This window comes from Passer montanus, unplaced genomic scaffold (genome assembly GCF_014805655.1).
Source record: "Passer montanus isolate IOZ18808 unplaced genomic scaffold, ASM1480565v1 scaffold2, whole genome shotgun sequence".
NCBI lineage: Eukaryota > Metazoa > Chordata > Aves > Passeriformes > Passeridae > Passer > Passer montanus.
The window spans coordinates 29,845,714-29,860,142 of NW_024366591.1; the positions used below are offsets into that span (position 1 = coordinate 29,845,714).

Sequence of the window (14,429 nt, forward strand, 5' to 3'; positions counted from 1 at the left end):
TACTGATGAGCATGTTTTATACCTTGAAGGTAAGTTCTTGCTTCTGTTTCTGTGATATTACTGTGCTAATCAGAAAGAGCAAATTCTTTCCAGGAATTCTGTGTTTTTGTATAATCTTTTTCCTGCAAGGTCAGGGCCCTTGCTAAAAGGGAAAGCGCACAACAGGGTGTGTTCCCACTTGGAAATAACTGAGACAATACTAGGTCTTGGAAGAGATTCTTGTAGCAAAATAAAAAAGGGGGAAAAATCCTTATAATTAATTAGTAGATCATTAAATCTTTCTGGCCCTAAAGAAAAGCTGATGTTAAATGTGTTTCATGACTGTAAGAGCTGCTGTGAGAAGATTCTTGATTTAGGTATTTCTGGTAGCATGACCTGCACAGCCTGATTTGAACAGCATCTCCCTTTTTTGGATAAGCTTTATCTAGTGCAAAGATTGACTCACTGCATTTCCTCTTAGATTCCCTTTTTATTGTTATTTATTTTAAGAGGGAGAGGGGATACCAATAAACAACCTTTTCTAGATAATTTCTACCTTGTCACCTGTTTCCTTTATCTTCCACATGATAGCTTTGGTGTAGGTCAGGTTATTATTTATCTTTTGGCCTCTCATTCTCTGTGTATGTGCTGTGTAGTTTTCTGAATGATCCAAATGAATGGGGGTTTTTGTTTTGTTTTGTTTTTCTTTTTTTTGTGTTTCAGTGGTATTTTAAGAGTTGTTCTTTTTGGTTTTTTCCGCTATCGCTTTTCAGCTTTTAAGGCACTTTTGTAGCAACATCAGTGGTACTGAGTCAAAGACTGGAAGGGGTTTTCCTTGGTCTGTAAAAATGCCCCAGGTGTTGTTGGGAGGTTCTTTATCTGTAGCTCTTGCAGACTTTCCTTCTTCCCCCCTTTTTCCCTAATAGCTCTTGTTAAGCCAGAGCGTTGCTCACATGTGTAAAATCTAGTAGTCCCTGAGTAGCTGTAATAGGTTATTTCCCTGACTGGGTCACTTGCTGTTTTGTAATTATTTCATGGATACTTTGTTCTTGGATTGACTAGCATCTCTGTGTCTGCCCCAGCACGTCTGTCTAAAGCATCTGCAACTGCCAAATGTGTTTGCAGCTGACTTGAAGCTCATTCTTACTGTGCATTGACTTGGTCTTTGTGATGGGAAATGCAGCACCTCTTAAACCACTTCTAATTATTTTTATAAGCTCCTTTCAGTTCTGGCAAACTTTATTAGAAACCAAGTTTCTGTTTCAATTGAGCTGCTATTTTACATAATAAAAGGCTAGAAAACTAAAAACCGTGCTCTTCGATGTTGCTTTTTTTCCTCCGTTTGCCTTCTGGCAGCTTAGACAAGTATTGCATAAGCACTGGCAGATAAACTTCCCCAGTTGTCTCAGCACTGAATTACTTTATTTAGCTTCTTATGCTGGTAATTTGTTTTAGACAAAAATGACCTTGATAAATTTTCATGCAAAATATTTTGTTACTCATTTGTCAGTAGTCCTGGATCCTTTGCATCTAAATGCCAAAAAATTTACAAGTAAGAATCAAATGGTTGCTCGTATCTTTGTAGGTGTTTGGGGGACCAAAGCCATTCAGCTTTAACAAGGAACAAGGAGTTGCTTTATTGTACTGTACTGATGAGACATTTTCTGGCTTTGAGAGCATTTAAGTCTGAAGAAAAATGTTTTATAGAATCAGATTCAGTAGCCCTGGAAGCAGAAGCAACATGTCTGCATCAGGTTGCTGCCATAACAATCCCTGCTGAGCCATGGAGCTTTACTAGCGCAAGTACAGATGGACCAACTTAGTTGTGCTTCTTCCCAGGCACAGCCTGCATCCATGCACAGCAAATTACCCACAGTTTACACCCTGAAATGCTCTGCTAGAAATGGCTTTGAAGACCTCAATCCTTTTGGAGTCATCAGAAGAGAAAAGCTTCGCGTTGTAGCTGATGGGAAGAGGAAACTACAGAGCTGAAGATGGGGTTAAAGCTACCCCTAGCAGTGGTGTGTAATGTAATCTTAGAAATAGCCAGATATGCTGTTGACTGATCCTACTGGTGAGCTGTGCAAATGAGATGTGCAGGCTGTTGTCTAGAAGACTGAAAAGCACAGCAGATCTTCATCTCTTGACTGTAAGGTCCTGAAGCAGAAATATTGTTAGTTAATAGTGGGATGGTAGTTTGGCAGCATGGTTTTTGGCTATGATTTGGATATTGTTCTACACCAAAATATAATAGATTGAAAACAGGGTTTCATGTCCAGAAATGGAGCAAATGCAAATAAACTCTTTTTTGCTGCTTCTGGTGGGAATGAAACGTTTATAAATTTTCTGCAGAACTTCTGCGTTTTTCTTCTTTTGCTTTGGAGCCTGCCAGGTAACCCATCTATTGTTTGTTCTATGCTTACCTTGGAAAGCAGCCAGCTTGTAAGCACAGCTCACTAGAAAACTATAATTTATGTGACTTTTAAAGTTGTTATAAACTTGTGATGCTTGCTGATGTGTAAGTATGCTTCAAAGTGCTGTGTACTCCTGACACAAAGGCAGCTCTGCAAAATTTCAAGTTCTCAAATGGAATTTTCCAATTAAATGGCTGGGACATTTTTAACGTTATTTGCAAATGTTTTTTTTCTTTGATATTTGTCTTGGAAATACATTTTTAAAAGCCCGAGGCGGTTGCAGAGACTCGGAGGCTTGGCAGAGTTATATTCCATTGATAATAGCAATTTATCCTTATTATTATTGAAAAAAAATAGTGACATAAATTTGTCTGTAGGTGCTCTTCTCCACCTCTCATCTAAGTACTGTTGAACCAGAATTACTTACATGGTGGACGAATGAAGATAAGTGTCTAGTCTTTCTCTTCAGTCACTTAATAATTCTGAGAGTAGAAAAAATCCATAATCTGATCTTGCAACTGATTTTAGGTGGAAACTCACTGGCTTCACTAAGGTTGCTGTTGGATTTTTAGCATAGGGCCTGCTGAACTTTTGCAGCATACAATATGCTACTGAGAAAAATAATAAAGTAATTTAACAGTTGTTGTTGTATGGGTGATGACTATCCAATTAAATGGCTGGGACATTTTTAACGTTATTTGCAAATGTTTTTTTTCTTTGATATTTGTCTTGGAAATACATTTTTAAAAGCCCGAGGCGGTTGCAGAGACTCGGAGGCTTGGCAGAGTTATATTCCATTGATAATAGCAATTTATCCTTATTATTATTGAAAAAAAATAGTGACATAAATTTGTCTGTAGGTGCTCTTCTCCACCTCTCATCTAAGTACTGTTGAACCAGAATTACTTACATGGTGGACGAATGAAGATAAGTGTCTAGTCTTTCTCTTCAGTCACTTAATAATTCTGAGAGTAGAAAAAATCCATAATCTGATCTTGCAACTGATTTTAGGTGGAAACTCACTGGCTTCACTAAGGTTGCTGTTGGATTTTTAGCATAGGGCCTGCTGAACTTTTGCAGCATATAATGTGCTACTGAGAAAAATAATAAAGTAATTTAACAGTTGTTGTTGTTGTATGGGTGATGACTGTCACAGTATAAAAGATGCTAAAAAACAACAAAGCTGCAGTGGATAAGAAAAACAAGCCACACTGCAGTATTACCCATCCAGAATCAAATTCGTTTGCAGCATACATTATAGCTGGAAAAGGAGGAATTATATGGGTCAATATATTCTGTTACGAAACTGAGAGAGGTTTTATAGAGGATGGTCACAAATACAGAGCTCTCAATGAAACTTTTTCAAGCTGGGTACCTTGCTTAAGGCCTCTAAAAAGTCTGCTTTTACATCCCCCCTCTTTATTTTCATAACTGCACTCTCTGAATAATATGAGTTAGCATAAGCTGTCATGCTGTTACTGTCCTGGTGATAACCATGGGTTTTCCCAGGCTACATGAGTTTTCTTCATATGCCTTTCCTGTATTTCTTGAGTTGTTAACCCGATGAAGAAAATACTGTCTTGATGAGGGCAAAAAAAGCCATTTGAAGTTTCTTGGTGTCTCCTTCTCTGAGAGTGATTTTTAGTTCAGTGCCAGTGGCAGAGATTTAAAGATATTCCTGTGAAAATTACTAGTTTTCTATTTGAGTAACTGTTCTTCAGCATGAAGTCCTTTATTTCTGTTTCCCCACTGAGGATTTTATTGTGAAATAGATACTTCTGAAATTATAAATGTTACCCCTTCCCACCAAGAATAGCTCTGAACTAAAGTGTTGGGGTGCTCTTATGCAGGGGAAAAGAAATTGATTTATTGGTTTGTTTGTAACATCTCCAGTTACAAAGTGGAATATTTTATCTGTTTTTCATAATTTCCACTTGGATTTGTTATCCATCAATGTTGGTCAGCTCTTTGGTCTGTAGACTTTGAAAACCAAAGGACTCAGATTTGCCAGCTGTTGACCACAAGTAACTTTTTTGAAAAATAGAGTGGGCCTCAAGCTGACTTGCAGGTTTTATATGAAGTACTTAATAAACCCCTAAAACTGACACTGCTTCATGTTTGTTGCAAGGTTATGTTGTTTTTTTGTTTGTTTCTTTTTTTTAAGGAGAGGATGAGAGGAATACAGCAGCTGTTTTTCATCTGCCAAACCTATTCTTGATGACTTGTCAGCCGGGGCACTCTATTTATATTGGTTGTTGTTTAATACAGGCTTGTGAGGCCCCAGCAGCCTGATGGATAGTGCAGAGCACAGCTCCATGCATGGAAAGCCATGAAGAAGGAATTCAGAATTATTAGTGTCTGTACAATATGCCTAACAAAAAAAAAAGAAAGAGGTAGCTTTTGGGTGTAAAAGCTCTTGAGCAGTTCTTCCTACAGCAAACTTGTCAATTCATCTAGATTTCCTGATTATAGTAAGGAATAAAAGCAAGCTACTTTTCCATGAATCATTGTTTCTTTTGTTTTTCTTTTTCAGGAAGCAGCTGTAGCTATTGCATAATACCCTCTTACAAATTATTTCAAATACCTTAGCTCATGCTTTCATTCAAGCTTTATTGGTCTAATGGTTGTCTGGGGCAACAGTGGAAAGAGAACAGGTAAATGAGGGTGAAAAGGTATCAGACTGATTTGATGTCTGTATCCTGACTGAATTACCTGCTTACAGTGTCTAAAGGCTGTACTGCAAAGAATCTCAGCCAGCATTTTTGCATTTGGGAAGACCAAATTACTTTGGAAGAGCAAATGCAATATTCTATTAAATTTTTTATTGAATTATAATAGTCAGATTAAGTCTTGGCAAGTAAAAGAGATAATAAATTGTAAGATGCAGTAATAATCATATTTTAGTTGTAATATTTACGGAAATTGCTCATTAAGTTTTGTGCTTTCTGTATTTTATGTGTAAGCTAATATCTGCCATACTGTCAGGGGTATGGCTTGTGATGATAATTATTGCCCTTTTATTGCCCTATCCTATACTGTTTTATGTTGAATATATCTCTTAAGTTTTTTTAATGCAAGAATTGTATAAAAAGGAAGTAGTTTCAGTGGTCAAGTGCCTGTTTCTTCACATATTTTTGGTGATAGTGATCTGTGCATATCCTAAAACACTGAAATGCTTAAGAGAAGGATCAGAAACAAAATATAGTTCATAAAGAGTTCTGTGGAGACTGACAGAGCTTCCTGCCTGTGTTGCGTGGACTTCTGATTAGAATGGCTATCTCTGCAATTAATAATTCAGCTTCCTCCTGCCATTGCTTCCCCTAGAACCTCTTCTATTTCTGCAGTTCTTTTAACTGAGGCACAAGTGAGAAGTTATGTGATCAAAGAGATGGGGTGACTTGTAGATCTGGAAGTACAACTAAGTCAGTCTGCACAAACTTGCTGCAAGCAAGTTTCTTTTTAAAAATGGTGCTACATAGAAAGTAGTTTCCTGCTCTGGGTGCAAGAATTGATAAAAATTTCCTTTGAAATGCTGTTATGGAAGAAAACCAGAAAATGCTCAAATAGAAAAGGGTGGTTATTTTGTTGGACTTGAAACGTTCTGCTAGGATGTGCCATTTGCACAAACTTTGTTTGCTTTGGCTGATGTTCAGCACCTGCTCAGACCTCTCATTTGCATCACTAAAACTAGAAAGGGTTGTCAATCTGCCTGCTCTCTTGTCTAGATGATTTTGTTTAGTAACCTAAAAAAACAATAAACAAGTGAAAGTTTGGGTCATTCATTTGCTGGTTCATTTAATGAACACCTAAGTAGTTGGCAAACTTTGTTCCTCTCTTGCCCACCTCCTGGAACTTCAATTCACGGCACCCAGATCAAAGGTTTTAAAAATTGTTGTGAAAATGGTATCTTCTGATTTGGAAATTATGTTTCCAAATGCAAAATTGAGCATGGGAGCTGGAATTTACAGTTCACCTGTTTCACTTGCCCTGCTTGGAGGAAATGCAGAAGTTAAGTCAGTTTGGAGTTAAGAACTTTGCAGAACTGTTAGAGAAGAGGCATCACTGGCTGTCTGTGTGAGTTTCTGCTTGATTTTAATTGAAGATGTTTACCTTTTCTACTGGTAATTGACTGGAAGAAGCATTAAATCCAATGCCTAGTATTTCCCATTCAGATTTGAAGGCTAATGAGCAGTTTTATTGCCCATACTGATTGAATGGAAATGTGCTGACCAGTTGTTTTATTGGCACTGAAGAGCGTTTCTTTATTTTTTCAATGGTGTAATAAAACCTGATTTGCTCACTTCGTAGTACTAAGTGCTTGAAAAATTCTCTTTTTATCAGGCAGCTGGCTCTGTTTGTCAGGTAGTATTGCTCAGTGCTATGCTGAGGCTAAAATCTTGTTTTACATTGAGCCTGGAAGATGAATTAACCTGTTTGTACAAGCACTTTGAATTAGCTGGGAGCTGTTAAGGAAATTTGAATCGTGTGATGAGTGTTGACTATGCTGAGACTTCCAGACCTTAAAGTTTAGAACTTTTTTGTTTCATATCAGATACTTATTTTGCATCCTTTGCCCACTTACAAGCCACAGAAGCAGTTGTGAAGTTTTGTTGTAGAGAACAGTCTGTTTAAAACCTTTTGAAATCATCATCACAACAAGCTGTGGTTTGTCTGTCATTCCAGCTGTACCTTCAATAAATGCATTTAGATGTTAAACAAAACAAGCCAAAATCGCATCACAGGAAAATATCTTTGCTTTATCTTACTATGCAAACATTTTGTTTGCATAAGTTTATCGAAATAATTTCATGTAAATAGTCTCATAAAAATGAAGTTTACAAAAACTGTTTGGGAAAGTATTTTCTCCCCTTGTAGCCAAGAATTTTTCAAATTAACTGAAATAGAAAGCAAAAATTGTATTTAAAGAATTATTGTTTCCAGTTACCTGGAGACAGAATATGTTTTCCTTCTGCTGTGGCAACAAGAATATGTGAAGTACAGTACCCAATAACTTGGAGTTCTGCCATGAAATAGATGAAGAACTACAAGCCCAGTATGAGGGTGCTGGGTGCTGTCTTTATCACTGTGTGCAGCTTTCAGTCTGAATTGTAAAATAATTTTGAGTGTCTTCCCACAGCTCTGACCCACACGGCTAATGGAAAGGGGCTTTAAGATACATAAAGATCATCCTACATGTTAAATTCAGTGTTGAGGGAGATTGCTGCATTAGAAAGAGAGTTGTCAGCAGCAGTAAGAGAATATTTCTGTACTTTGAAAATGCTTGCATCCTCTTCAGGCTTCCTGTCAAATCCTGTAATTCATTCCTTGGGTGTCTAATCTCTGACATGAGTCAGCTCCAATTTTCTTTGTTTTGAGATTTTTCACATTTGTTTTAGATCATTTTCCAAGTCCTCATTAAGTACTCCTTTCTTTGGCTGGTTTTTATCATGTTTTGAGGTTGCAGGCATGTATTTTGCATTGATTTGTAGCTGTTACTTGTTGAATGTAAGTGGTAGGTGTTAGATTTGGGATGGCTGACGTATCTTAGAGACAGTTTGTTTCTAATGTAGGTATTTAAGAGCTGAGGAGTGCAAAAGGATGAAAATAGTTCCTTCCTGTCCTTGGTGGTGGGTGTGTGGAATGCTAAACTGGATACAACAGCCTGGGTTTGCAGAGCCTGGCGTGGCCCAGCTGTGTGCCAGCCCTACATCCTCAACCCCTACAAACTTGCTGCTTGCATCCTCTTCAGGCTTCCTGTCAAATCCTGTAATTCATTCCTTGGGTGTCTAATCTCTGACATGAGTCAGCTCCAATTTTCTTTGTTTTGAGATTTTTCACATTTGTTTTAGATCATTTTCCAAGTCCTCATTAAGTACTCCTTTCTTTGGCTGGTTTTTATCATGTTTTGAGGTTGCAGGCATGTATTTTGCATTGATTTGTAGCTGTTACTTGTTGAATGTAAGTGGTAGGTGTTAGATTTGGGATGGCTGACGTATCTTAGAGACAGTTTGTTTCTAATGTAGGTATTTAAGAGCTGAGGAGTGCAAAAGGATGAAAATAGTTCCTTCCTGTCCTTGGTGGTGGGTGTGTGGAATGCTAAACTGGATACAACAGCCTGGGTTTGCAGAGCCTGGCCTGGCCCAGCTGTGTGCCAGCCCTCCATCCTCAACCCTTACAAACTTGTGCACTGCACTCCCAGTTGGATCTGCTGAAACTTTCTCCCTTTCTCTCCTTCATCGTGGTGGAAGTAATTCAGAGACAAAGTCCAAGTCTATCTGTTATTCAGATATATGATAGATAAATGCATGTGTAAAGGTATATAATGTGTTATATAGAAGCAATAACCAAAATGGGGTATTTATCACACTAAAAATGTGGCTTTAAGAGTGATAAAAGGCGTCGATTGAAAACACACGTGGTATCTTTTGTGTCTAGAAATAAACAGCACGGTGTTTAACCCAGTGGAATGCATTGTAACTTGCAATGTGTACACTGGAATGTAAAAGAAAGTACTGCTTGGTGCTGTTTGAAGAAGGGGAAATTCAGAACTTCCTCAGGTCTTTTCCATAGCTCAGATACTTTCATCTAAGACAAACAAACAAACAAAAAGTATTTATGAGACAGTCTTTCACAGAAAATACAACAAGATTCTTTTTCCCTTAAATCTTTGGTTGTGTTTAACAATTTGAGGGAAGGACCATGTAAACTGTGAAAAAGACAGCCCCTAAATAAGTGACCCACATTGCTTTTCTAGGAGTCTAGCAGGATGGCAGAGCAGTGTCTCCTCTGGTTAGCTCTGGGGGTACCTGTGTGGAGCAGTCAGGTGTTTGGAGCTGGAGCATGTCCTCTGTCCCTGTTGTCTGGCAGCCTTTTGGAGCCGCAGTGTCTGCCTGGCAAATGTCACTGCGTCTGACTGATGGCTCTGAGAGCTGCACAGAGAGCAGAGCAGCTGGCAAAAGCCTAACAAACTCCTGTTCTGTGTCTAGTAGCAGATTTTACCTGTCTTAAAGCTGTTTCCAGTTGTTTAGATACATTTGTTCCTACAGCCCCTAAATAAGTGACCCACATTGCTTTTCTAGGAGTCTAGCAGGATGGCAGAGCAGTGTCTGGTTAGCTCTGGGGGTACCTGTGTGCAGCAGTCAGGTGTTTGGAAGTGGAGCATGTCCTCTGTCCCTGTTGTCTGGCAGCCTTTGGAGCCACAGTGTCTGCCTGGCAAATGTCACTGCGTCTGACTGATGGCTCTGAGAGCTGCACAGAGAGCAGAGCAGCTGGCTAAAGCCTAACAAACTCCTGTTCTGTGTCTAGTAGCAGGTTTTACCTGTCTTAAAGCTGTTTCCAGTTGTTTAGATACATTTGTTCCTCAAAAAATGCCTGTTCAGATCAAGCACATAGAATTTTAATTCTGTCTGCTGCCTTTTTAGTAGGTCTCAAATCTTGATGTCAAGAGAAGGCTTTTTCTTCTGGTCTTGTTGCAACTAATAATTCCCCCCCAACCCACCTTTCTGTTGGCTCCTGTTTTTTTCTGGGTTTTTTGTTTTGGGGTTTTTTTTGTCCTCTTCTGCCTTTATCGTGGACTTCCCCCACAGAAGTTTGCAAGAACAAATAGAAAAAGTTCTAACAAAAAGAAGGTTTCCTCCAGGGCCTTACTCTTCAAGGATCCTTTTATATGTCAGAATTGATCCTACTTAGTGCATGCATATGTGCAGACATGGTTACTTAGTTCCTGGTTTTGGCAGAAAAGAGTGAGTACTGTACTCCAGGATATAAATATTATGTATTTGTTCGAATTCAAATTTCATTGTGTCAAAATCTTTCCAATACAGTGATTAGCAAACATTTGTATGTAGTGTTACTTTTTTTACTGTGCTGCAGAAGCAGACTTAAATACAGCTTCCTATATCATTCCATTAAAAATTTGCATGGCGTCTTGTATCAGCCTTTCTTCAAATACCATACAGTTTAGGAAATTGTTTAAAACTAAAAGTATCTCAAAGTACAGCTACTTTCTTGTTATTTGTCAAGATGAAGTAGCAGAAGGAAATTTCATCTGCTAGCAACCCTAGTGTTGCCATTTCTCGACTGTCAAATACTTTGCTGTGCAAACATCATTGCTATGGACATTGTACAAAACATGCTTGAGATAAATCATGTATGTTACAATACACAAGGCTTAATAGATTGCTTTTCCATTGCTCGTTTTAAAATTAAACCCAGCAGCTTCCTGTTTTTCTTGTCCTGAAGTCCTGTCTATCTGAGCTCTTAAAATTTCTAAAATAGCCTGTCAAAAAAAGAAATTCACTAAAGTGACTAAAAAGTGACTTCTGCTTAACCTTTGGTTTTATAAACAATTGGCTGAGTCCTAAATAGATGAAAACAGTCTATTTTTAGGCCCTAATTTAGAGAATTGATATTTCCACATTTGCTTTGTCATAGCTGGTAGTAGTTGCTAAATTGTGAAAGCTTGTAGCTATTACAAATGCTTGGAGGATTGCTGAGTGTTCTGCCATAATGCACTAAGAAGCTCAGTGTACTGTACATTTCAATTTATAATAAGACAGTGTAGCTGATAGCACAGACACTGAAATATTTCAAGTCTAGACTATGCCTTAAGAAACACAGGCTATTGGCTTTTTGGTGCAGCAAGTTGGAAAATAACTGATAAGGGCAGTTGAAGTACAGCAGACTTCAAAAAGTGATGAGTTCTGTAAGCCAGGGTGGGTTGGGGGGGTTCAGCTGCTTGCCTGCCTTGTTGGGATGAAAAGGGAACTGGTGTTTGAAAGGGCTGGTCAGTCTTGCCAGGTTTGAGTGGGTTGTGAGGGAGGTCACACATAGATGGGGAAGATGAGTTTCTGCAACACTGTGTTTAGTAAGAAGAAATGGGATGGAGAAATAGAAGAGCAAAGTTTCCTGTCTTTAGAGCATGGTAACATTAGTATTTCTCCACAGACAAAGATAATGGCCAAAAAGTTTAATGTCACTGGTGTTCTCTTAATAGCCCTTTTGTACCTTTGGATAATAAAAATAGCTTGCTGAAGGTTTTGAGTGGAACTACATATTGTAGTAATGGGAGAAAATTATGATGTAGCCGATACTTTTATGGCCCCTTTAATATCCCAATTCACCTTACAAATCACTGTGTTTATAAAGTCCTTCTCCTACTGCTGCTGGGGAAGAAGAACATTTTGGTTGTGTTTACTGTTGTCCTGTGTTGTTAGCTGTGGAAAAAAGAAAGAATATTACCTCAGACCAGGCTTGTGGACTTGAAGAATTACAGAATTTCTTTCAGTTTGTCTCTTTCTAACGTAATGCCAACCCTGTTTTTCAGAGCCATGGTGTCATGGAAGGGGATGTACTTTGCACTTGCACTATTCTTGGGAAGTTTCTTTGGAAGTATATTCATGCTGGGCCCTTTTCTGCCTTTGATGTTTATCTCGCCAGCCTGGTACCGCTGGATCACCGACTGCATTGTGGCCACTTGGCTCACACTCCCTGTGGTAAGTGGCACATAATCCAGGTCTGGGCAACTCTCCTTAATCCCACAATTTAGCTTGTTCATTAACACTTTGGATTTTATTTTAGGGTTTTTAAAGTTATTTGTGCTTCTGTCTAAACAGGCCCTTGCACACTTACTATCTGTGGAGACTTTGGGTTTAGGTCAGTGTTGTAAACTGCGTGCCCCTCTTGCAGTCCCTCTCTTCTTTCACAGTTTAATTTATAAATCAGCTAATGTTGTGTGTCCATTTTATGCTTGAAAAGGTCTTTTTTTGACCTTTTTGACCTTCTTCATCCAGTGTCAGTCAGATGCAGAGAAGAGTAGGTGAAACTTTAATAAACAGAAGGAAGTTTTTTTAAACTGTTAACTTCCTAAATGAGTTGTCTTGTAAACTCCTTCTTTGAATTGTGCTCTGAGAGTTGTATTAGGAAAATTATCCACTGTCTGGTGCGTTGTTGTCAACCTTCACCATTCTGTTACTTAATCCTTGTAGAATTCAGCCCTTGTAGTTGAATTAGAGATAAATGTTTTCAGGGGAAAAAGAAGAGCTCCCCCTAGAAAGGATGTATTCCTCACGTATCATCAGCTTTACAGCTATATGAATCTGGAAATCAATAACAAAGCTCTTCCCTGAATTGTTCCAAAGGAAAGGAAATGTGAATGGGATCTGTCTCTTCTTCCGTTCTCTAAAAGCCAGGGAACGTTGTTCCTCTAGGCCATTAGAGATCTGTTTAACTTTTTCTGAAGTAAAATGCCATATTGGTGTGCAGAAATATGTATCTTGTGGCATAAAAGAAGTTCTATCCTTATTGTAGATCAAATAGTTTCTGCTTTTGCTGTTTCTTCCTTGTGTGTTTTAAAGGGGCCTCAGCTGTTTTTTATTCTAAAACGTTTATAATTTTTATCATTACTAAATGCAGTGAAATTTAGAGGGCTGATGTAATCAACAGTAAAGGAAATAGATTGTTATTTCTTGTCATGATGAAATTTAACTGGGAACTGATGCTGTCACAAAATAACTCTCTGTTTGTCTTCAATTTTTTTTATAATTTCAAACCCCCCAAAATCTAATACTACTCTTTTCTTTGATTAGTTGCCTGGGCTTTATAATTCTGGGTTGTTAAAACTAGTTTATGATGACTTTTTCAGAAGTTTGATTTTTAGCCCACACTAGAGCTGGACCAAAATAATTTTAATATCTTTGTGAAAACAGTTCTGTCTTCTGAGAATCTTGGGGATTTAGGTTCAGGAAAGGAGTCTTAAAAAGATTTTTTTATCCAACCATTTTGAGGCTTAGACCTTGTCTGCCTTAGGTTTGTGTCCTTACACTCATTGCATTTTTAGTCAGGAGAAGCAGGTTCTTGATTTGTGTCTCCAAACAATAAAGTGCTCTTGTGCCAGTTGGACTCCAGCAGGGAAACTCTGACCCTGACCTCTGTGATGTAAGAAATTTTCACCTTCCTCACTCTGCTATCACATTTTACTTCCTTTCTAGGAGTCAGCAGGATGGGACAGTGAGGTGGGTCTGAGCTGCTTCAGTTTAGTTTGGCTTATATTAGGCACACACAGAACTGGCAGAAATATGAACAGAAGTTGTTTTACTTTCTAGAGCTCTGTTTAAATCCCCAGTGTTTGTTCTTTTGTGGTTTTTGGTGGGTTTTTTTGGTGGTTTTTTTGTTTTGGTTTGGGTTTTTTTGGAGAAAGAATGGGGAAGAGAGGTCAAGGAGGTAATTTGAAGGCGTTTTTCTTATGGTATTTTGCTGGTTTCTTTTTCTGTGCTGACTGGGTTGGACAGTGTGCTGCTGCTGACCCTGACCTTAGGGGCAGTAGATGTTTGTGCAGCCAGTCTCTCCTTAGATTACCTATCAAGTTATAATCCATACTGAATCACTTATGTTCCTACATTATAGTATTCCTGGAAAACCAGGAAAGCTTAATGCAGTGATGGAAACAGAGTGCTTTTTAAGAAGTGCTGCTTAATTGTTGTTTCCTCTTCCATTGAACAGCTATTACTGGAGAAAAGCTGGCTGCTTTATTAGAAAACAGAAGTTTGTTTACCAGTTGTAATGTGAGCGAATAAGTGAAATCATGTAGTTCAAATTAATTTTTACTGCTAATGGGGTGATGCTTTTCTTCTGGGAGTAAAGCCATAATACTGAGATACTATTTCTAGGCCTTGCTGGAAATGGTGTGTGGTGCCAAGGTGGTTGTCACTGGAGATGGATTTGTTCCTGGAGAAAGGAGTGTCATTATCATGAACCATCGCACACGAATGGACTGGATGTTCCTGTGGAACTGCCTGCTGCGATACAGCTACCTCAGACTTGAAAAAATCTGTCTCAAATCCAGTCTCAAAAGCATTCCGGGATTTGGTATGTCACTAAACCCTTTAATTTGAAAGGAAAGTATGTTTAAATTATGTCCAGCACAGTTCATAACCCGCTAAATGACATAGGTTTAAATTCTGTTTCAGGATTAAAAAAAAACCGTGTGTAAAATATGTGGCATGTGGAGCAATTAAACCATAAATCTCCAGAGGACAC

The 14,429-nt window shown here is 38.4% G+C and overlaps 1 protein-coding gene across 4 annotated transcripts in view; it reads left to right on the plus strand.

Annotated features, from left to right (window-relative positions):
- Positions 1 to 14,429, plus strand: part of LCLAT1 (lysocardiolipin acyltransferase 1) — a 117,399-nt gene that overhangs the window by 29,484 nt on the left and 73,486 nt on the right. For 3 of the 4 annotated variants that reach the window (XM_039707337.1, XM_039707338.1, XM_039707339.1), the window contains 2 exons: positions 11,719 to 11,887; positions 14,060 to 14,258. In XM_039707337.1, coding sequence (XP_039563271.1) covers positions 11,723 to 11,887; positions 14,060 to 14,258 — 364 coding nt within the window. In that variant the 5' untranslated portion in view covers positions 11,719 to 11,722. Of the gene's footprint in view, positions 1 to 4,926; positions 5,048 to 11,718; positions 11,888 to 14,059; positions 14,259 to 14,429 lie in introns of those variants that run through there. The other variant, XM_039707336.1, reaches the window with a different exon arrangement.